The 23,328-nt window shown below is 41.5% G+C and overlaps 1 protein-coding gene across 7 annotated transcripts in view; it reads left to right on the top strand.

The window, feature by feature from the left end:
- The window catches only part of IL12RB2 (interleukin 12 receptor subunit beta 2), a 79,176-nt gene extending 57,505 nt beyond the window's left edge, over window positions 1-21,671 (top strand). For 5 of the 7 annotated variants that reach the window (XM_029948979.1, XM_029948980.1, XM_029948983.1 and 2 more), the window contains 6 exons: window positions 924-1,022; window positions 1,113-1,271; window positions 6,103-6,240; window positions 8,980-9,070; window positions 11,480-11,579; window positions 16,868-21,671. In XM_029948979.1, coding sequence (XP_029804839.1) covers window positions 924-1,022; window positions 1,113-1,271; window positions 6,103-6,240; window positions 8,980-9,070; window positions 11,480-11,579; window positions 16,868-17,404 — 1,124 coding nt within the window. In that variant the 3' untranslated portion in view covers window positions 17,405-21,671. Of the gene's footprint in view, window positions 1-923; window positions 1,023-1,112; window positions 1,272-6,102; window positions 6,241-7,443; window positions 7,542-8,979; window positions 9,071-11,479; window positions 11,580-16,867 lie in introns of those variants that run through there. The other 2 variants (XM_029948985.1, XM_029948986.1) reach the window with 2 other exon arrangements.
- The last annotated feature ends 1,657 nt before the right edge of the window (window positions 21,672-23,328 follow it).

The raw sequence follows: 23,328 nt of genomic DNA, 5'->3' as shown, positions 1-23,328 counted from the left end.
GACCAGGTCTGCATTAAACAATATGGGAGACAGTCCTTACTCTGACCACGTGATCTTATTGTTGTCTAGTAGGGGTTCGCTCTCTTTTCCCTTTAAATTTCTATTGGGAATTTAAAGATTTGTCCTGGGCAGTATCAATGAGAAGGGCCTTTCCTTTACAGGAAGTAGAATCTGAAATTCATAGAAATAAGGAGTTTTGACAGGAAAGAGCAGCTCGCCAGCAAACCTCATGACTGACAGAAAATTGCAAAGTGTGGCATCTTAAAAGCTAAGAAGGGGCATTAACGTTCCCAGGTATCCTCCTCGTCTCCAGGCTGTGAAGCAAGTGAACTGTGCCTGGAGCATGGAAGGGGACATCGGGGAGGAGGGGAGGCATGAGGAGTCGGGTCACGGTGAGCATGCCCTGGTTAGAAGGTGTCATCCCGCTGCCCTGTCAGATCCCCAGAAGCGTCTGTGGAGTTAGAGAAGCATTCCGGTTCTGTGCCTGCAAAACGCTGGGCACACTTGTCTGTAAACAGCAAGTTACTTGCTTGTAGAAATCAGTGGGGTTATTTTTCTTGTGAGTTTTGTTTCAAAAGCAGTCTCTGTGGTTATATTTAAATCTTTGTTGGAAATGGAATAGCTTTTGTCTCCTTAATCGCAATGACCCTGGAAAGAAACTTCAGGTCTGCCTATTGGCTCACCTTGAGGTGAACTTGAGAGGCAGGAGCAGTAGCTTCCAGAAGCCAGTAACGTGGCAAATATGATGCTGAGATTCTGTGACTTAGGTCATCCCTTCACCATCAGTTCAGACTGTACTTGAACTACCTTCAAACTAAGAAAAAAGAAGTGCCTTGCATGCATCCATATCGGATTTTTAAATGTCTCCCTTTCGTGACTCACATGTGATGCCAAACCTGTTATAAGAATTCTTTTCCTTGCAGAGAACATTAAACCCTACAGCTGTTATGAAATCTGTGTGTATGCTCTGTCGGGGGACCGGAGAGGGTGCAGCTCCATCCGGGGTAACTCTAAGCACAAAGGTGAGTCTTGGAACCTTTTGCCGAATTTCACGTTAGTTCAATAGTTCGGATTTAAAGGGTGACAAAAGCCTCCTGTGTTCTACTTTGCAGCACCACTGAGTGGCCCCCACATTAATGCCATCTCAGAGGAAAAGGGGAACATTTTAATTTCATGGAATGAAATTCCAGCCCAGGAGCAAATGGGCTGCATCCTCCATTACAGGATATACTGGAAGGAACAGGACTCCAATTCCCAGCCTCAACTTTGTGGTACGTGTGAGGCATAGATGCAGGGGGCAGGCTTTTTTATTTAGATGAGAAAACACAAGTATGTGCATATGCATACATACACACAAGTGCTAATACTATGACTAGCACATAGTAGGTGCTCAATAAATATTTGTGAAATTAATTGAGTAAAGAAAAATAGAAAATATCTAAACACACACAGAATTAGTGAATATGTGTTATGTGCCAAGCAAATTGAAGAAATGAAGGTAATGGACCAGGCTTTCAAGGAGCTACTCACATGGGGAGATAGCCTTTCAAAAAGCAGTAACGTCTGGGGCACCTGGGTGACTCAGTGGGTTAAGTGTCTGACTTCAGTTCAGGTCATGATCTCACAGTTCATGGGTTGAAGCCCTACGTCAGGCTCTGTGCTGACAGCTCAGAACTTGGAGCCTGCTTCAGATTCTGTGTCTCCCTCTCTCTATGCTCCTCCCCCACTCCTGCTCTGTCTCTCAAAAATGAATAAATTTTTTAAAAAATTTAAAAACAAGACCAAAAAGCAGTAACAGCCTATCAGTACTATTATATAGACCCTTGATGTTTGTAAGGGATGAGTTAGAACTTTTGAATCCTTATCTTTGCAATTACTATCATAGCATATTATTTTCTCCTTAAAATGGGTAAAATACAATACAGCTTAAGTAACTTCTTAGGGCCCATAATTATTCTATAACTATAAAAAACCAAAGCAATTAAATTCTGGCTAGAACATTATCTCAAATGATTTCATCTCTCATTTATGTCGCAGCTCCAAGTGACTTGCCAGATACGATGTTCTAATCTTTGACTTATTCAGAGTTGTTAGGGTTTTTTTTCTGGCTTGACCTTTTTATTTCATAAGCAGCTGACTTTCTTTCAGGAACATTTATCATAAAGAAGCAATATTTTTAAACTAACTTGAGAATAAAAAGAAACAAGGAAGCAATATTTTTATTCCTTCATGAGAGCTATTAGGTCCAAGAAGAATGTAACCTGAGACATGGGTGCCAGAGAGCTGCCTGCAAGAGTGATTTTTACCTGGAAAACTTTACAAGTTGGGCCTTTCTCTTGACCTTAGAAAATCTTCCATATTGCTTTTCTGAAAGTTATGACTTTTAATGCTAGTTAATTTATATAAGTACAACTTGTACATAGTAAAAACATTTAAATAGTTCAAAAAAATATGAAAATGGAAATTATCCCTTCCTCCATACTTATAGCTGTTAGCAGTTCTTTACGTGCTCTTCCAGAAAAATAAAAAAACGCATATACAAGCATATATTTGGGGTAATCATCTGTATTCTGATCTACACTTTGCTTTTACCCCTCTGAATAATACAGGCTGGACATCTTTCCATCAGTCCATATAGATTTGCCTCTTTTTTTTTAACGGCTCTATATAGAATTAGGCCGTACAACCTGTCACTTAAGTAATCCACGGCAGACAAACAGCACATATCATTGAACAGAACCTCTTCCTACTGGGCCCGTGAGGATCAGTCAGTTCTTAAATGCACCCCAGAACAGAGGAGTTGATTGACCTCTCCCTGGGCCATTTGGACATGCCCACTTTGCATTTTAGCAGAATTTAAACCAAGATGCCTATTTACAATTGACATGATCAGTTGGTTCTGAAAGCTGCTCTTGTACCTGTTGAAGAAACTACATATCTTATTTTACCACAAGTCTGATGAATCTATGTAAGGGCATTTTATAGTAAAAGGAGAGAAGGTGCATTGACAGCATGGAGCCTGATTCGGAGTCTCTCTCTCTGCCCCTCCCCCGCTTGCACTAGTGCGCGTGCGCGCTCTCTCTCTCTCTCTCTCTCTCTCTCTCTCTCTCTCTCTCTCTTTCTCTCTCTCTTGCTCTCGCTCTCTCAAAATAATAAACATTAAAAAAATTTTTTTAAAGGAGAGGAGGTACAGAGTCAAAGTCCTATTTCACACCAGTTTAAATTTGCCTTTTATTCAGTAAGCATTAATTGATGAGTTAGACCTGTCCTCTGTCTTCAGAGAGCTCAGTCTCCCAAGGGAGGTGGAAAAGCACACAGAGTGTTGTAACTGCGGTCATCAAGGACTGACAACTAGGTATTGTATTTGGAAAGTAGAAATCATTGGCAAAACCACATGTGCGGTTTCCAGAGAGTGGTAGAGGGCAGTAGATTGAGGAGGAGGGAGAATAACCCCAGAGAGAGAGAGGCATCACAAACAGAAGAGGAGGATGGAGAGCCAAGGAGGAAGTGCACTGGGCAGCGGCCCTGTGGGCGCAGGAGCCTGCAGCGGGAGCGCTCCGCCCCCGCCTGAGCAGACGGGAGGGCTCCACCTGGGGTGGGGCATCCGCATTTTAGTGCCTCCCACAGGTGATTCCGGTTCACAGCCACTCCTCTGGAAAGGTGTTGATACTGCCATGTGACCCAGTAGCGCGTTTCTCTGCTGGCGTACACAGTGTGTTTCGTTACTACTTGGCTGTTGGTGTCAGCAGACTCTAAGCGTCGTGAAGCCTGAAGCCATGGTGATTTGTTTGCCATTGTCTCCGGTGCCTCCAATACAGCCAGGCATACAGGAGTGAATGCTGCCCTACTCTTTGTTAAACCAATGTAGATTGTTAGGTAATAACTAGTTTCCAGTAACAATGAGGCTGTTTTGTCTGGTACCACTTGACTTTCTTACCTGCAGCCTTTCAAATGACTGGCAACTGTCCCATCTCCCTAAACTGGTGCCTTCGTCATTTAACCCCCCTGGGCCTAACGTTTCAGCCCCCCCAAGGATTGAATGCCCCCCCGTTTATCTCTGCTGGTGATCACATGCCAGGCCAGGCAGCAGAACCTGTATTTCCTGCATGACTTCTTTCTCCCATTACTCAACGCAGTTCTGCTTTGCTAGCCAAACTGAGGGAGCCATCACCCTCCCTCGGCAGAGTTGCTATTTTTATTCTTCAAGTATATGGATGTGTGGCCCAGCAAACCATTCAAGTCCTTTCCTTACTGTTCTGAGGTCCCATTTCACTCTGAATTAAGGATGCCTTTATAGGGTCCGACACTTGACTCTGATGCTCACTGATGCTTTGCTGCAGCAAGATGAGCAAAAGGTCTCTCCAAAATTAATTTTTTAATCTTCTGTCATAAGAATAAAGACATAGGTTTTTATTTTAATCACAAAGCTCAAGTCTGCACAAATTCATCAGGTTAGAGTAGGCTTGGTACTTTTTCTCAACAGGATGTTGAATATAGGAGCACCTGGGTGGCTCAGTCAGTGAAACGTCTGACTTCGGCTCAGGTCGTGATCTCACAGTTTGTGGGTTTGAGCTCTGCATTGGGCTCTGTGCTGACAGCTCAGAGCCTGGAGCCTGCTTCAGATTCTGTGCCTCCCTCTCTCAATAAATAAACATTTAAAAATTAAATTAAAAAAAAGGATGTTGAATATAGAAATTGCTCTGATGGTCACAGCTGTTAAGTGATGTGCTTAGGCCCCTTTGGATGGAGGGGCCATGATATTACAGGACTCCTTGCTGGTCACCCACAGTGAATCAGGGGTGGAGGGGTATCAGGGCTCTGTTTTCCCCACTAGTGAACTCTTTGAGGCAGATTCTGTGCCTTTGTATACTTGGTGACTTATCCAGAGCACAAGCTCAATAAATATTTGTGACTGTGAAAATAAAGTTAGCAAACAGGAGCATAGTCTGACCTGCCCTGGGGCTTTCGAGCTGGTAACTGAAGTTGAGGTTCAGAAGAGCTGGGTTCAAGTTTCCACTTTGATCACCAGCACAGGTGCATGTCAGCTGAGGGAGCCGGCAGGTTACTCCTGCCAAAGTTTTGCTCTTGATCTTCTAGGCCTCCTGCCTCTCATCCCTAGCTTTTGAGAAGTCAGTCCAAAACTCACACGCAGCAGATCGCTGGGAAAGAAGATCGCCTGTGTGCTACAGGAGGGGAAGAACAACATCAGCCTAGTTGTTCAAAAAAGCCCAAAATCTTCCCTGTTGAGACTCTGCAGGGGTGCTGAGAACGTAAGGGACTGATAATCTAGTTAAACTGCCAGATAAATCCAAGCTACATGCCACTGGTCTCGCTTTTAGATTTTATGCCATATTGAAGCAGATCATCATGTTAAACCCATTAAGGCCAGTATCCAGAACCTAACCCAAAAGAGCAGAAAACCAAAATTATAGTTAAATGTCTATTTCATTAACTGCCTAACTTAGCTTTCTTAAAAACTCCACTGAAAACAATTGGTGTATTTAATTTCCTCCCCAAGAGTTCTCAAATATATCTAATAAATGTTGGAAACAGCGTAGTCATAAGAAATAAAAGGAGTTACTACAGCCAAATAATTTCAAAAGCAGAATAAAAGTTTTTTCAAAAGATTTTACCACAGAAAATTATTTTGGTATGTTGTGAAGTGAGACCTCCATAAATGACAGTGTGTAGGGCCTAGTAAATTATTAAGTACTAATGAATTCGTAGTTTTAAAAAATTAGTTTTAGGGGCCCCTGGGTGGCTCAGTCAGTTAAGCCTCCAACTTCGGCTCAGGTCAGAGCTCAGATTTGTGGGTTTGAGCCCCACATCAGGCTCTGTGCTGACAGCTCAGAGCCTGGAGCCAGCTTTGGTTTCTGTGTCTCCTTCTCTCTCTGCCCCTCCCCCCCCCCCATGCTCTGTCTCTCTCTCTATCAAAAATAAATAACATTAAAAATTTTTTTTAAATTAGTTTTAAAACAGCAATGTGGTTTTCTCTGTCAAATTAAAGCATTAACAACAATGACAACAAAATAAGTAGAAGTCCACATTCAAATAGTTCCTGTAACATGTGCCTGTCTTCTTTTATCTTTATCTTCTCTTCAGAAATTCCCTATAGGGTATCCCCAAATTCACATTCAATAGACAGCCTGCAGCCTGGAGTAACATATGTCCTGTGGATAACAGCTCTGACAGCTGCTGGTGAAAGCCCCCCAGGAAACAAGAGGGAATTTTGTCTGCAAGGTAAGAACTTTAAAGATGGCAGAGCCACCCTGGATTCCTACGTAGGTGTACACTCCCACTTGTTTGGCATGGAGATTATCAGATTTTCTTTAATTCATTAATTACTTTCTTGCTGCCCCCTCTTTGCATTTGCTGTTTCCTTTAACTGGACTATCCTGCCACTTCATGGTCTGTTTGGAGAAAGTATCTGCTTATTTTTCAAAACTCAGCCAAAATGTTTCCTCCTCCAGGAAACCTTCCCAAACACACCTCTGTAATTCCTTCATAATGCACTAAATTTGACCCCTCTTCAAAACACTGAATCCAGTAGGCAGGAACTACTATCAGTTTATCTTCAAGGTCTAGTTCGGTGCCCAGGACATAGTACTTGTTCACTAAATATCTGTTCGGTGACCAATGAGAATAATCTCAGCAATAACGAAGCAGCTGTTGCATATCAGATAGTTACTATGCACCAGTCATTGTGTTTAGTGCTTTGCATACTCTATTAGTTTGCTGGGCCTCTTGTAACAAAGCAGCACAAACTGGGTGGCTTAAACAATAGAAGTTTATTTTCTCACAGTTTCAGAAGCTGGAAGTCTAGAGTTCAAGGTATCAGTAGGCTTGTTTTCTTCTGAGGACTAAGAATCAGTTCCCTGCTTCTCCTCTTGTCTGCTGGCAGTCTTTGGTGTTCTTTGGCTTACAGATTTCTTTCATCTTCACATGGAGTTCTTCTTGTGTGTGTCTCTTTCTTCAAATCTCCTCTTTTTTAAGGACACTGATCATATCGGATTAGGGCTGCCTGACCTCATCTTAACTGATTACATCTGCAATGATCCTGTTTCATAATACGGTCACGTTCTGAGGCCTTGGAAGTTAGAACTTCAGTTTATGGATTTTTGGGGTAAAAGGACACATTTCACCCTTCATGACACAAACTTCTATTCATTGAATCCTGACCACAACCACATAAAGTGCCTGCTTGACACAATTGTACCTGGCCACACAGTATCAGGCACTCAGTTCAATATGAATAAAGGAATAAGGGATTAGGATGCTTTTTACAAGGTCCAGAATGTACAGAAAGATTACACAAAGTCATACAAGTGTCAAGTGGCAGAACTACAAATCAAGGTCAGCTTTTAGTTACTTGAGTTAAATTGGAGTGACCTAGCTAACATGGGCTTCCCTCCACTGGCTAAATTGTGCTGTTCTCTCTGGCAGCACACGTCTGCATCTGCTCCAAGCATGAAACAAGCTGTTCTTGCTTTGCGACATGGAGTATCAGGTTGATCATTTAGGACTTCGTTGTTCTATGCCAGGTATTTCTCCACTGGGAAAGTTGGCAGACCCTCTTCTCATCTCCTAACACTTCCACAAAAGTTAACTTGCGAACAATTAATCAATTAACGACTCAGCGTCTTTCTACTTGTGGTACTCCAGACTTGCCCCATCTGCCCAGGAAGGAAGACAGACGCTAAAGAAATGTCAGATTGTGTTGATTGTGTGGGGTGGTAACAAAACTGCCTGCATCGACACCTGTTCAGCCCTGGTGACATGCCTGCTAGTCCCTACCTGCTCACCCTCCCCGCTAGCCTGTCCTGTGCTCTATCAGGAGGATCTTTCTTAAGATACCAGCTCCATGTTGACATTCCACCTCCTGTTGAAACCTATCAGTGGTTCCCCAGGGACCGTCACGCTGGAACTCAAATTGCTTCGTCACCAAGCCCTGCATGATCTGCTCCTGTTCACCCATCTAGCTTTGTCCTCTGCCGCACACTCATTTGTCATACTTGAAAGCCTGACCAGACTACCTGTAGTTGCCCGAAGGTTCTGTCCTGTTTGTTCTTTCCATGCCTTTGCATAGTTCTGTCTAGTCTGCTTCCCTAACATGACTGCTTTGCTGGCTCCATCCTCCAAATCTGAACTTGTGACATCATGCCTTTTGGGACAATGTCCTGGGCTGCCCTTGAGACCATTTCCTATGCTGTTCCCTGCTACACTGCCTTGTACATGCCTTTTAAAAAAATGCATATCCTGTGGCATCATGATTTACATGTTTACAAATCTATCTCCTGGACTAGATTAATGATTTAAAACAACAGAGCCCATGTTCCCCTCATCTTTGTATCCCAGGACCTCAAAGGGCCTGCTGCATGGTTAATGCTCAATAAATGGATGAATTAATGAAAAATCTCAACACAATGCAAAATACATCTTCACAACAAGGAATCCAAACAATTTCACAGACCTAGTTAGAATGCTTCTCCAGTGGTTTGGTAAAATCAATAGTACAATTGCTCAAGGGCTTCCTGTGTTCAGAAACCTTGCCGTGTATCTATATACACCATCTTTATATACACCGTCTCTGATCTTCACAACCTGCAAAGCAGATGTCATCATTCACCTTTTATGGATCAGGAATCTGAAGGTCATTGATCACAATCAGTCAGTTGGCAAAGCCAGGATTAAAATTCAGGGCCCCCAGTTCACAGACAGTGCTTGGGACACCATACTCCCTCTCCTTCTGTCCCTTGTTAGGGGAAGGAGCCCTTGTGGGACTGGAGCCCCTTCCTTAGAACCACAAACTGGACTCCTTAGGGCTCCGTCTGCCTAGCTGAAGGAACAAAAACAAGTTGGCTTTTTTCCTGAGCCCATCTACCCAGTAGCTGAGGGTAGGTTCCAGAAGGTTCATGCCAAGTGGGTATTTTTAGATGTTCACTGAAGATAACTCAGTCACAGGGTTTGCTAACTTTTCAGGTAAAGCCAATTGGAGTGTGTTTGTGGCACCAAGCATTTGCGTTGCTGTCGTCATAGTGGGCATTTTCTCAATGCGTTACTTCCGGCAAAAGTGAGTAGGTTAAATATTCAAATTTCAGTATTTTTTTTTTAAAGATAATAGCTGTTGCCACTATGGGTCAAAACAATGGATGTTCTCATACATTGCTGGTAGCAGACTAAATTTATTCAACTTTCTTAGACAACAGTATTACGTTAAATTTAAAAAAAATTTTAAATAGACCCATAACCTATCAATTTCTAACTGGAAATTTATTCTAAGTATATGCAAATATTTAGTGGCAAATATGCTCAGTGAAGTATTGGCTATTAAAGGAAAATAATTTGAAATACCCTAAATGCCCAGTGATATGGGACTGGTTTACTACATCACAATAGATCTCATGCTGTATAGCATATTATATCCATTAAACATTAGGAAAATAAAATGCTATATTTACAATATTACATTTTAAAAAGGTTGCAAAGCAGTATGTACTTTCACTTTAAAAAGTACATGCATACATGCATATCTATATGCAACACCTATCATTTAGCATTAAATTTGGCTCTATCTGCTATAAAAAGCCATAATAATGACTTAAACTAGCTAACTTTCTCGCCCAGGTTAAGGAGGTAAATTCAGGTTGAGGGCTGGTGTAGTAGCTCTGTAGGCTCCTTCTATCTTTTTGTGCCGTTATCCTGACTTGGCTTCCTCAAGCTCACTTCATGGTCCAATGACCGCAGGAACTATAGCCATCATGCCTGCATTCTACAGCTATAGGGAGAAGGAAGGAAGGTGCCCACATTTCCCTTTTCAGGAGCCTTTACATGCAGAAGTCAGACATGATACTTTGGTTACACCTCATTGGCCAGAACTTGGTGGGGCAAGGAAGACTTAAAATCGTGATCTTACAGCTAGGCTTGTCATCAACCCAGTAAATCAGGGTCCTCTTCCTAAGAGGATGAAGGAGTATTGGGAAGTGATTAACACTCTACCCCAACAATATGCACCAAAATATTAATGGTGGTTTATCAAGATATAGAATCATAGCGGATTTTAGTTCCATTTAACGATCTTCTACAATTTCTTTAAATAGGTTTTATTTAGTAAAGAGAATTTTTTAATGAGTTATTCAATACAGAGTTTTCTTCAAATGTTGTGTAAAGGGAAGAGATCAAAATAAAACTAGCTCAAAGTCATTCCCCTAGCCATTGAACTTATCTGAAAGGCTTTACATTTATTGAAGCTCCCATATGTGACAGGTACTTCAAAGCAGAGCTCTATTTAGGTAGACTTTGAAAAAGTTTAATTCAAATGGAGTCAAGTAGGGTCACACACATCCTCTTCAGGGAAATATTATCAGGGTGAAAGCTTTTTTTGTTAAGAGAAAAAAACACCCCCAGATATATGGCTTTAAAAATAGTTTATTTCTCTCCCACATAATAGTCCTGAAGTAAGTCATCCAGGTTGGTTGGCAGCTGTGCTCCCCAGTCATTAGGGTCCCCGTTGTCTTCTGCTTTATTGGCTCAGCATCTCTTGGACACTGTCCTCATCTGCATGGTCTGTACTGGGTCACAGGTACCTCTACTCAGTTGTTTTGGAGAGAAACCAGTCATGTGGGCACATCATTTGCTTCAAAGGGCTAAACATCTAGAAAGCTTTCCATCCTTATTAAACATCAAAGTTTATTAAAGCCAATTCTCCAAAAATGTTTCATATTTGTTTTGAATTTTTTAAAAATAAAACATTTAAGTCACATGCATTTATTAGAAACATTTTTAGGACTTTTTTCTTTTATGTCATAAAAGTAATATAAATACATTTTCAAGTATTTTTAAAAACCCAGAGATGATAAAGAAAAAAGACCCGTATTTCTTCTCATCATCAAATATAACTACTGTTAACAGTTTGGATATTTCCCTATGGTATTTTTTTCTAGGCATTTTTTTTTTATGGTTATGTTCCTGTTTTGTTTTTTTTGTGTGTTTTCCCCCCCTTTTTTCTTTTGGCATAATACTTTACCTATTATTACAAACTCTTTAATTTTTAAAATTTACAATTTTAGTTAGCATATAAAAAACTCTTTATAAACATTCTAAATAATAAGCTCCCCACAGGTAGGACGCATGTCTTGCTTGCTATTTCATCCCCAGTGTATGGCATGGGCTCATCATACATTCGGGGTTTAGTCAGTGCTTGCTGAATGAATGCATGGCCGGATAGTGACAGCTAAACATTACGATGAGTAAAAGTTCCATAATTTATTTAGCAAACCCCAAATGGTTGCATCATGACTCTATCATCTATCTAAACTTCAGAGAAAACGAGTCTAGCCTTGGATGACGCATCATCCTTCTCCTTCAGTGTTTTTATTTGATTCATTGGCACACCCTACAATGAAATCACTGCACTAAGAACTGATGCTTCCATGCCCCTGTGTGCACGCTTAACCAATGTCGTTATCTTCTTTATCTATAGGGTATTTGTTCTCCTTTCAGCCCTCAGACCTCAGTGGTGTAGTAAAGAAATTCCAGACCCAGCGAATAGCACTTGGGCCAAGAAATACCCCACTGTGGAGGTAAGGTTACAATGTCTTAGTGGTGAGTTGACAGAATTCCAGTGATCTAAGTTTCCCAGTAGAGTTATCAGGAGAGCTAGGTGCCTATTAGTTCCTATGGATAAGCTGAAGCCCCTCGTGCTAGGTTACCAACTGAGTCACCACTCCCCTGCAGAGGACTTTTTTTGACGCTTATGACCAAAAGACTAAAAGACCCATCGCTTTTCATTCCTCTCTACACCGTATGTCCCCTCCTCACCTCAATTCTTCAAAAGAAATAAAAAAGCAAGTATTTTTGCCATTTGCTGAGCCCTAGCCTGACTCATCCAAATTCAAGAGAACTGAAGCTTTACTGTGACATTTCCTGTCCTGAGCATTGAACAGATAGAGCTCGGACTATTTTGGCATTGGCAGGAAGCCAGTCATTCCGTTGTGCGAGGAGGTTTTAAAGGAGAGGTCGCTCCGCGGGCAGATGGGAGAGCGGAGTGTAAAGGATGGGAAGGGCATTGCTGCACAGCCCAAGGAGGTCAGAACGGCTCACCGGGGGCCAGATGGTCATCTTGGGTGTGTGGGTGGGGGGTTCTGGGAGTTGGAGGTATCTGAATATAGAACAGTACAGTGCACTGAAGAGAACCCACGGGGAGGAAGGTAGTATGCCAATATTCTTCCCATTGCCCAGGTTCTTGGGAGCCCCCCCAATCTATTTCTCATACCTTCTAGTCTTTCTCCTCCAGGACTCTTCTCCTCAGGTATGCAGTGCATTCACTCATCCACACCCTTCCTCAGGCCACAAGCCAGCGGTACCTGCCACCACTCAGGGAAAGGGCAGGTTTCAGCCATGTCTGTCTCATCGGGAATTGAGGTCACTGCCATGAGTGCCTTTGAAATAAAGTTTGGGTGCAAACCCCACCTTGCCACTTACCATGTGGATTGCCCTTGGGCAACCTGCCTGATGATCTGAGCCCTAGTTTAATCCTCTATAAAACAGGAATTGATAATATCTCCCATGGATACTGTTTGTGAGGATTAAGTAAGATGCCATGTAAAGCACATGGGTCATACAAGGCAAAGATCCTTTATTCCTTTCACTATTGAGGGATTTTGTCTCTGTTAAGTTACAATAGCAAAAACAACAATAATAATAGCTTTTATATACGTGCACATATGATTATACACTTAATATGTTATATACAGGATAATCATATGTAATCTAGTATATAATTATATTATTAAATAATATATTCAGGAGTGCCTGGGTGGCTCAGTCAGTTAACTATCTGATTTCAGCTCAGGTCAGGACTCGTGTTCATGAGATCGAGCCCTGCATCAGACTCACGCACTAGGCATGGAGCCTACTTGAGATTCTCTCTCTCCCTCTGCCTTTCCCCCACTTACACACATGCGCTCTATCTCTCAAAATACAATATATTCATGTTTATATATACAGGCACATGCCAGATTTATTGCAGATTTGGTTCCAAACCACTGCAATAAAGCAAATACTGCAATAAAGGTAAATGAATTTTTAGGTTTCCCAGTACACATGAAAGTTATGTTTATACTATCCTATAGTCTAGCACTGTCTAAAAACAAAATGTATAAGCCTTAATTTAAAAATACTTTATTACTAAGAAATACTAATCATGAGCTTTCAGCAAGTCATAATCACTCATCATAAGTCACCATAATAAATAATGGAAAAGTTTGAAATGTTGCAAGAATTAGCAAAATATGACAGACACAAAGTGAGCAAATGCTGTCATAAAAATTATGCCAGTAGACTTGTTTGAAGCAGGATTGCCACAAACCTTCACTTTGTAAAAAACAGTATCTGCAAAGTGCAATGAAGCCAAGCACAATAAAATGAGTTATGTCTATAATATATATAACTATTATATGCCACCCACTTTAAAAAAACCTTTCTCATGCATTAAAATCCAATCCATACAACAGCTTTATGAGGTTGTACTATTGTTATGCTCATTTTTCAGATGAGAAAACTGAGGCACGGAGGACTAAGTAACTTGCTCAATACTAGTCAGCTAGTAAATGGTGGATACTGGATTCACATACAAGTAGGATGTGCCATCTGCCATTATATTATATGCTCTAAAAGATCTTTAAGCTTGGGGTGAGGGGAGTGTTTCTAGTAGTCAATACCTCTGATCTGAACAGACTAACTGAAGAGGTATTCACACACTGGGCCCTCACTTGGCAGCAATCTTGCAGTGACCCATGAGCATGCAAGTACCATGAGCTGAGTCAGCTGAGCTTTAAGATCCCTGTCTTCCAATGCTGACATTCCACCATCCCACGTCCTAAGAGCCCGAAATAGCACAGTGGGAAGCAGCTCTGGGTCAGTCCCGGACACCTGGCTCCCAAACTCGTAGCTGTGGCATCATGGTCTCTGTTTGCCTGTTTGAGCATAAGGGGATACAGAGGCAGACAAGGCCTATGAAGGGCCCATAAAAACCTAGAAGAAATACTGAGAAAGACACACAAAGGGTTAGAGATAGTAACAAGGGAAAAGAGAATAGAAATTGTCATACATATGCCTGAAGTTGCAGGAATATGTTCATTGTAGCATTATAGAGGGCAAAAAATTGGGCATAATGCAACCTGCCACCAGGGGAGCAGGTTAAACATGTGGGCACATCCATACAACAGGATATTATGCAACTACTGAGGAAAAAAAGAAAGACCTATAATGTGTCTAAAAATTCCTAAGACACATAAAGGTAAAAAAAAAAAAAAGTTTGTTACAGCTGTCTAAAGTGGGTTCTCATTTGCATAAAAAGGAGAGAGAAGCACCTAGGTGGCTCAGTCAGATAAGAGGCTTGCTTCGGTTCAGGTCATGATCTTGCAGTTCATGGGTTCGAGCCCCACGTCGGCCTCTGTGCTGACAGCTAGCTCAGAGCCTAGAGCCTGCTTTGGATTTTGTGTCTCCCTCCTCTCTCTCTGTCCCTCCCCTGCCTCTGCTGTCTCTCTGTCTCTCAAAAATAAATTTTAAAAAAACATTTAAAAATTTTGAACAAAAAAAAAAAGGAGAGAAATTTTATATACACTCAACTCCAGCATGTGTATAGGATATTTCTGGGAGGCCTACACAGAAAACTGATAATGTTGATTGCCTTTGGCTGGTGAACTGGAGATAAGAGGGCCACTTATTTTCACTAAAAAGTCTCTTTGAACTTATTTTTTTAAACAGAACTATGTATATTTATATCTTTTGAAAAAAATCAAAAAAATGGTAATTTAGAAAATAAAATTTAGCTTAAACATGACATCTGTAGTGATGGCCTTGAGGCAGCCTCCAAACCCCTTGTCACTCAACCTCTGACATGAGCAGACTGCTTCTAAAGAGCTAAAGTGCTCTCCTGGTGATAGGCTGAGGCAGACACCAGAAACACAAGAGTCTGTCTTTCACCTCCAACAAAATTCTCAGGCCTTAGATCCCCCTACTTCTTAAGATGTGGCTCAAAAGCAGGTCTTCAAGCTTTGGAGGAAAAGGCCAAATCACAATGGGGACCACCAGATGTTCTCGATTTTGAACCTGTAGAAGCTAAACAGTGTCCGTGAGGTACCTGACTTGCCCTAGGACATGTTACCCAGAAGGCCTGCTTTGTACATGCTCCAAGGAGCAAGCTCTACCAACATGGTCAAAACCTTCAAGAAGGCAGAGCAAATGCCCCACCTATGGGAAAAAAATTAGCCAATTCTGTACCCCGTATAGTCCTCTGGGGTAACCATGCTTTGGCAGCTGTACTCCCCAGAGCTGAAGGCCATCTTCCAAGCCAGACTGTTGTGTTGTGCCAGGGCCAGTTTGGGTAACCATCCGAAAAGAGCACTCCCCCTCCCTCCACCCCCCAAACACCCCATGCACACTTACCCTCTAGCTTGTTAGTGTCCTTTGTAGAAGTCTGTCCTAGACAGCACCATCATTCACTTTTGGATGCTTGCCGTGCTTAAGGAAAGGAAGGTGACATCAGAAGCAAATCAAGACCAAAATCCACTCTTGCACAACTTGGCATTTGACAGATGAGGGAACAAAAGGTCAAGAGAGGTTGTCCCAAGCTATAGAGTATCAGAGTTGGGACTAGTCCTCAGGATTTTCCCTGTCATCTTACTCTTCCCTTAAGGCACGAAAGATCCCTATTCGCAGATAGCTTATGGACATGTTAAAAAAAAACAACTGACAGTATAAAACATCATGTGCCAAGAACCCAATGAATGGGTGGTTTCTTTGCTGTTGTAGGAGTCCAGTGGAGGAAACAATCACTAGGGGCTTCATGAAAGAGGAAGGCATCAAGCAGGAAAAGGTGCAACAAACAAAAGCAGGGTGGAGGCTAGTAGTGGAAGCATACATGTGGTGGAGGCACTGAGAAAAATGTGTTTAGTAAGACCAGGACGGTGTGCTTGCAAGTTTTTGAACGGGAATATGGGGAGGTACAGGAAGGTGCAGGAACCTGACTGCCAAACTAAAGGCTGGATGTTTCGTTGCATATTTAAGTCTGAGTTGTTAAAGGCTTTGGAACTCTGCTTTAAAAAGATCAAGCAGTCAGTGGGATAGTTTTGAGGGTGTAGGTTGAGCCCAGTAAAGCCCAGAAAGAGAAATGTTAACAGGGTGCTTGAACTTGGAGGACTCAGGAATCCACATTAAGTTTGGAAAGGAGAGAGAGAACTTTGAAGAACTGGTAACTGAAGTGATGCTTACCAGTAGAAGAGTAGTAACAGACAAAATTAGCTTTAGGGGAATAAAGCAGATGAAAATTTCTTCCAAGTTACTCCAGAGGGTCTTTCTTAAGAGCAGAACTGGGGAGAATATTATTACCCTGAGCCTTTTAGTAGTGTATCAAAGCTCAAACTCAATTGCTTAAAAAAAAAAAATCTCTTCATCACGTGACCTTGTATTTCTAAAGCCTACGTTTATTTACCTATCAAAAGAACTAGCAGGTCCCAGAACAGACCAGTGCTCCTTGCCCATCACCTTCCTACTTGGAAAGTATCTCAAGATTCAGCTCTAGAGTGACTTTTAAAGTCTCCCCTCCCCCAGACAGCAGGAAGCTCAGCCTTCCCTTCGCACCCACAGTGGTCTCTATCCTGAGGAATTACTCATTGGCTGGGGGTGGAGAAGTCCAAGGCTCCTGTCTGCTCCCAACAATGTTAGCTGTTTCACTCTTGCCACAAAGTCCCACCTGGAGCCAATTAGGCAGTGCAGGCTGCACGGCCTTTCAGAACCCTGAAGTCAGTTGTCAAAGGATATTTCTGTAACAAAGCTGTATTATTAGCCTGTTCCTCCCCTTTCTCAGAAGATGCAGCTACCCTTGGACAGGCTGCTGACAGACTGGCCCACTCCTGAAGAACCTGAGCTGCTGGTCATCAATGAAGTCCTTCATCAAGTGACCCCAGTCTTCAGACATCTTCACCCCAACTGGCCTGACAAGGGACAAGGAGTACAAGGTCACTATACCTCGGAGGAAGACACAGGATACAGTGCCTCAAGCCTACCACCTCCAAAAGCTCTCATAGGAGAGACAGGACAACTCGTGGATCTATACAAGATGCTGGGGAGTAGGGGCCCTGACTCAAAGCCAGGACACCTAGCCAGCCCTGTGACAGGGCTCCCAGTGGACTACCTTCCCACCCATGAGGGATACTTACCCTCGAACATAGAATATCTTCCTTCACACGAGGCTCCTATAACTGATCCTCTGGAAGAACTAAAGCCTCAGCACATCTCTCTTTCCATTTTCCCCTCAAGTTCTCTTCACCCACTCACCTTCTCCTGTGATAAGAAGCTGACTCTGGATCGGATAAAGATGGGGTGCAGCTCCCTCATGCTGTGAGTGAAGCTTGGAAAGTTCATGTGCCCCCAACCCCCAATGTGTCTCTCATCCCCAGCCCACTGCTCCTGTGGTCGTCACCTCTGAGGTGCTGTCAGGTCTGTTTCCAAATAGAGGGCAAACAAAAAGCTCAGGGTGAATCTTAGGAACTGAGAATTGGCTGTAACCCAGATGCCTGTCTTGCTCTCTCCAGAGCCTTAGGATTATAGTTAACGCTTGAACAATTTGAGGGTTAGGGCTTAAGTCTGCATAATTTCTGACTACCCAGAAAGTTAACCATTGTTGGCTTATTGACCACTCTTACTGTAACATAAACACTTATTTTGTGCATGTAATATATACTGTATTCTTAAGGCTAGAGAAAAATGTTAAGAAAACCATAAGGAGAAATAGATTTATAGTACTGTATTTATTGAAGAAAATCCACCTAAGTAGACCTGTGTTAAACCAGTTCAAACCTGTGTTATCCAAGGGTCAATGGTACCCCGTGTGTACCTAGAGACTCCAATCTGGGTTCCCACACCTTTCTTCACCAGGTTGGCCAGTAAAGGGAAAGGACAGAATGGAAACCAAGGCTCTTACTAGCAATGGCTAACAGTCCAAGCTTTCTAAAGCTGCTACTCCATACCAGGTCATACACCTAGATCAGTAGCACCCAACAGGCCTAAGACAGAAATGTTCTCTAAATATCTTTACTGTTCAGTGCAGTCGAAATGAACCACATTGGCTGCTGACCACTTTGGAATGTGTCCAGTATGACTGAGAAGTGAATTCTGATTGTAATTAGTCACATATGGCTAGTGGCTACTGTTTTGGAAGGCACAGGTCTAAATGACGGATATACACTAGTAAGAATTACAGGGAGTCTTCAAAACAGATCGACCCAGTTTTACAGGGGAGGACTAAAAGATCATAATGAACATCAGTATTAAAAGGGCTCGCAATATGGTCATGACTGTTCTTATTTATGAAAGACTATGCAAATATACCTTTTATCCTGTTGTTTTATTTTGTCTTTACCCTCTTTCGGTGAATCAGTAACAGCTTAGTGGTGGAAAGTTACTCTAAACTTGCTATATGGGCAAACAAGGTATGTTTTAGAAAGGAGTGGGCCAAAGGCTTTCCGACACCTTGTTTCCTCTTCTTTCTGCTGTAGCAGCTGCTAAGCCTTCAGGATCAGAGCTATCTCAAGGTCTAAGACCCAAACCACTATGGTTGCACTCACGTCATCCCCTTTTCCCCCAAGGCATCCTGCATTTCCTTCCTCAGGAAGCCTGAACTAGTGGTAACTGAGCCTAGGAGGTAATTCTTTTTCCCAGCATGAACTTGGAACATGACACATGTTTTACTCACTTAAAGCTGTGGCCACTGGCTTGTCACCTTCCCCAACCCATCACTGCTTCTGTCCCTTCACTGTAAGCCCTTCTGCTAAGCTGGTAAGGGAAGTTTGTTCAAAATGCTAATAGTACCCTTTCCAATATAACAGGATGAAAAGTCCAAGAACCTTCTTCTTAAATCCCTGTGAAGCCCAGGGCCTACACCCTAGCCTGATCCCAACCCAAACACTGGCTCTGAGACAGCTTTGGTTTCCCAGATGTCCCTCAGAGCTCTAGGAATTGAAGTGACGAACATTTGCTCTGCATGTTCAATTCTTTATGCTTCCTGCCATTCCAGATTTAATATAGTTCTCTCAGGCTTTCTTTGAAAAACTTAAGTTCCTTCTTTACACCCCTTTTCTACTCTATTTAGGTGCTCAGTGGCACCCCCAGATGGTTTCTTTAATCTCAGCAGCTTGAGCATTTGTCTACACCCAGGATGTGATACCTGACTGTTTACAATGGGTCATAACAGACAAGGCCACCTCCTCAGAAGCAAGCTAAAATTGTCACCTCTTGACAATGGAAGCCAAATTCTCCTCTTGCAATACCTGCTTTACCTAGCTCTGATTTTCTGTTGCTGGCCTGATAACCATCTTAATCATTCTTCCTCTCCTCACTTGGACGAACACCCAACTCCCAATTTCCCTATTACCCACCTAGACCCTTTCCCTTCTCCAAGTGATAATACAGTTAGTCTCTTTTCCTAAAAAGTAAAAATAACTTACTGGACTGTAAATAACTTGAAGGCAGGAATAATATGCTTCCCTCATACCTGGTTCAGAGTAGGCTATCAATAAAAATTAAGAGCCATCACCTGCCACTGTTTGAACCTTGTTCCTTCTGTTCCAGAAGCCAATCTGGCTGTGCCTGCTTCGTTTTATTGGGACACTTGAGTTTGTATTTGTTCTTCATTCCCAACATTCTACCCTACTGTCCGCTGACAACATTGCTATAATACATGTAGCAGTGGTTCTTATTTTAAAGACCTATTTGAGCCTGCCTTTGGCCGCTCACTCTGCTAGATAAAATATCCTCTTTCCATGAATGAGAGGATGGGTAACCCTGCTCTGCCCATGCTCTGCCCTTGCCAAGCAGTTTTTGATTGCAATCCCCTCGTCCTGCAGATGCAGTCAAAATACCAAATTGGGCTGCTTCCTTTAACCAGGACTATGTTGAACTCATGAATATCCATACATATTCACAACACACTCAGCTTTCATTACACAGGAAAATTAGCTATGACTTTATTCTTAACTCCTTCCATACATCCCAAAGCCAACACGGAAATATCTGCTCTACTGAAACACATCAAATTCCTTAATTCTCTTGAATCCTCAATCTACAAAGAGGGAGCAAGTTCACTCTTAATGGATTCATGGACATCTCCACCATGAATTTCTGCATAGAGATTCTCAATTAAATTGCCCCTTGAAAGGGCCTCCTCTCCCCGAAGCCAGAGATTCTATTTCTTGGGTCTCTGTCTTCCTTTTAGGCAATAAGAAAGTCAAACTAGTGCTATCTAGTTCTTTCCCTTTACTGACTTTTCCCTTCCATTCTGTCCTACTTTCTCAGCTTCCATTAATAGCCCACAGCTGCAACTCACCAATGCCCTGAGGCCAGTGAAAAACATGCCAGCTAGGCACATTCTATTCTTGTCAATCCCCTATGTTCAATTCTTGGTTTTTCTCCATTAGGCTGTCTTTTTCTTTCATCTGATACAGTTGTGATCTGTTCCAATAGCTCAAGCGCCCTGGTGCCCCGCCCCCCCCCAAAGCCCCATTTTTCTCTTCCTAACCTGCAGGACTCCTGGACATTCATATTATACACCCTGTGAAAAGCTGATAGTTCAACTCTCAAGTAAATCACTTCTCTAGAGTAAGAGATCAGAAAGGTCTCTCCCTTCCCACTACAAAGATAATAATTCAATCAATTGCCTGTCAATGGAAAGAAGTCAGATCTTTGTCACAGCGTATACTAGAATAAATCTCCAGTAAATTAAAACTTTGCAAAACATACACACCAAGTTAGATAAAAAGTATTTGCAATTATATGCCCAAAAGAAATTAGGTGCTCTTATAGATCAGTATGAAAAAAGCCAACACTTTAAAGAAAAATGGACTAAGTAGAGCCAACTTACAATACATGTAACTGCAATAAACATAAACAATCACCTATAATCAAAGGAAAGATAATACCATTTTTCATTTATCAAATTAGCAAAAACTAAGGGAATAATTGGCCAGTATTAATTAGAGAAACTGGTGCACAGAACCAGGAATATCAGTTGGCTTTCTGGAGGCAGTTGACAATAATAATAAAATCTGAGTAAGCCAACTCAACACCTAGCAATGTAGACTAAATAAAGAACAGTATTCAAATTGGATAAAGGATTGATCACATCATAGGTTAAAATGGAGAGGGGGCGTCAATGCCCTTCAGTACCTGGTTAAATCAATCTATACAATAAAACACTCAATTTCATTGAATCTAAGATTCCACTAGTTTTAGGACACACCATTACTTTATGCTCTGAGTCAGAAAAAGTGCTAAACTGTAATATGCCATCGATTTCTATGGACGTTCCCCCTGCCCACACCATTTTAACATGCCTGAAATTGGAATGGATCTTAGCACTGATGAAAGGCATACTATATAGGTTTTTTACCAGTATAACAATATTTGACATGGAAATGGTCAGTTACAAAAGGTTGAATAGAATCATCTCACTTTTATAAATCAGTGCAAAACAAAAAATGCTAGAATATACACCAAAATACTCTAGTGGCTATTTCTAGCCATAGGTGTTTAAATTACATTCTTGTATTCTTTTCACCAAATATGCATTACTCTTGTAATTGGATAAAGTCAATAAAATATGAAGTTATTACCAATTTCTTCCCAAAGACTTCAAACAGTGGATCTAGAGACCCTACTGAGCACTTTTTAAGCCCATGCCGCTTTCATCCTCCACAGTGTTTGGCACTTTCACTAACCATTAGTACTCCTGTCAGAGGGCATAGCAGAAAAGTAAAAAAGTAGATGACATGCTTGGTCAGGGTGGAGGTTGGAAATTTTAAGGTAGTTAACTTAAAAACAGTTGGTCTTGGAAATACAAAGTTTATATCATAAGCCAGTTTTTCCCAAACCTCCATTCTAACAGAAATAATGACCATAACCTCACAGTCCTTAGTACATGCAGCTTTGAAGTGTGTAATTAATGCAGTGCTCACCCTGACTGGTTAAGGTATAATGCCCACTAGAGGTGGGGAAACATACAGATTAAGTAATTTCTAAGTCATATAACTAGTATCTGATACTGGAGTCTTGTTTCAGAGAATACCTTTATAATTCTTTCTTAGACCAAAGACTGCTCTACAAATTTTTGTCAATTGTCATTCTTATAGTTGACTATAGTGTAACTCCATAAAAATCTTTGATGCTATTTTCACTAGGTAACAAAAACTGGTATTTGTATACTTTTAGTAAAGTTCTAGATCATTACTTTTCTTGAGAAATCTACATAAAACTTTGGTTAAGTCTTAAATGACCACAAAAACCTGGCACTCCTGAACTTGCTAAGTTACGTATCCAGCTAATCTAAGTCCTATAATAGAAGACACAGGTAGACCACAGAAAGGAAATTAACACTCCGTCAAGTCCATTATTTTAAGGAAACTGATAAATGGAGTATTTAAAGCTATAAATAAAACCATTAAGCCTTTTCAATAGAAAAATAACCAGAGCAATGTTGTTTTGTCTTTAATTAAAATAGCAATCACCCCACCTAACTTACCTATTGATTTTTCCCCAAGTAAAAGGCTCTTAGGGCTACATTTGACTTAATTTTTTTTTGCTTATGTGAATTTTGGAACATTAATGTCCTTGCCTCCATTCTGTAGTAATTGATTCCACATTTTGCTAGTGGTCATTTACAGCAGCAAAACCATTCTTAAGTTGATTTTGCTGAGATTTCAAGCACATCTCTTAAGAAACACACAAACCTATTTGTGTGCTGTCATAGGTCACCTTTAAGTCAATTCATGTGTCTTTTAATCTGCACAAGTTTAAATTCTCTCATAAGAGACCCTGACCTTACCTAGGTAAAAGAATGTTAGGTATCTTGTCAATTTTAGATATCATACTACCTAGAAGTTACTCCAAGGAAATACTACAGTAACTATTAAGGAGTTTCTCAGAGAATAAACTGTTCTCAAAGCCCTGAATTGTCACTGAAAAGGCCTGAACACTCCATAGCAGGATCCTTTCACTAGTTCAAAAAACTGTGAAAACATTCCTTAAAAATCAGGTGAAAATCAGTAACAGAAGACATTTGTTCTTTATAAAAGAAAAATCTCAATTCACCTGCTAAAATGGCAATTCTGTACATCTCCCAACATAGTAGTGGACAATATGCCTATGTTAAGCTGAGGGCACCTTTCTTGTGCTATCTAAACCAAGGAGCCTGGAGACCCCCATCCCCACTCCTCCCCAACCAAAAAAACTCAAGGTGAAAATAGGGGGTCATAAGATTTCATTTAGAAACAGAAA

This window comes from Suricata suricatta, chromosome 8 (genome assembly GCF_006229205.1).
Source record: "Suricata suricatta isolate VVHF042 chromosome 8, meerkat_22Aug2017_6uvM2_HiC, whole genome shotgun sequence".
Taxonomy (NCBI): domain Eukaryota; kingdom Metazoa; phylum Chordata; class Mammalia; order Carnivora; family Herpestidae; genus Suricata; species Suricata suricatta.
Note: the sequence above shows the minus strand (reverse complement) of the source record. Positions and strands in the feature narration are given on the sequence as shown.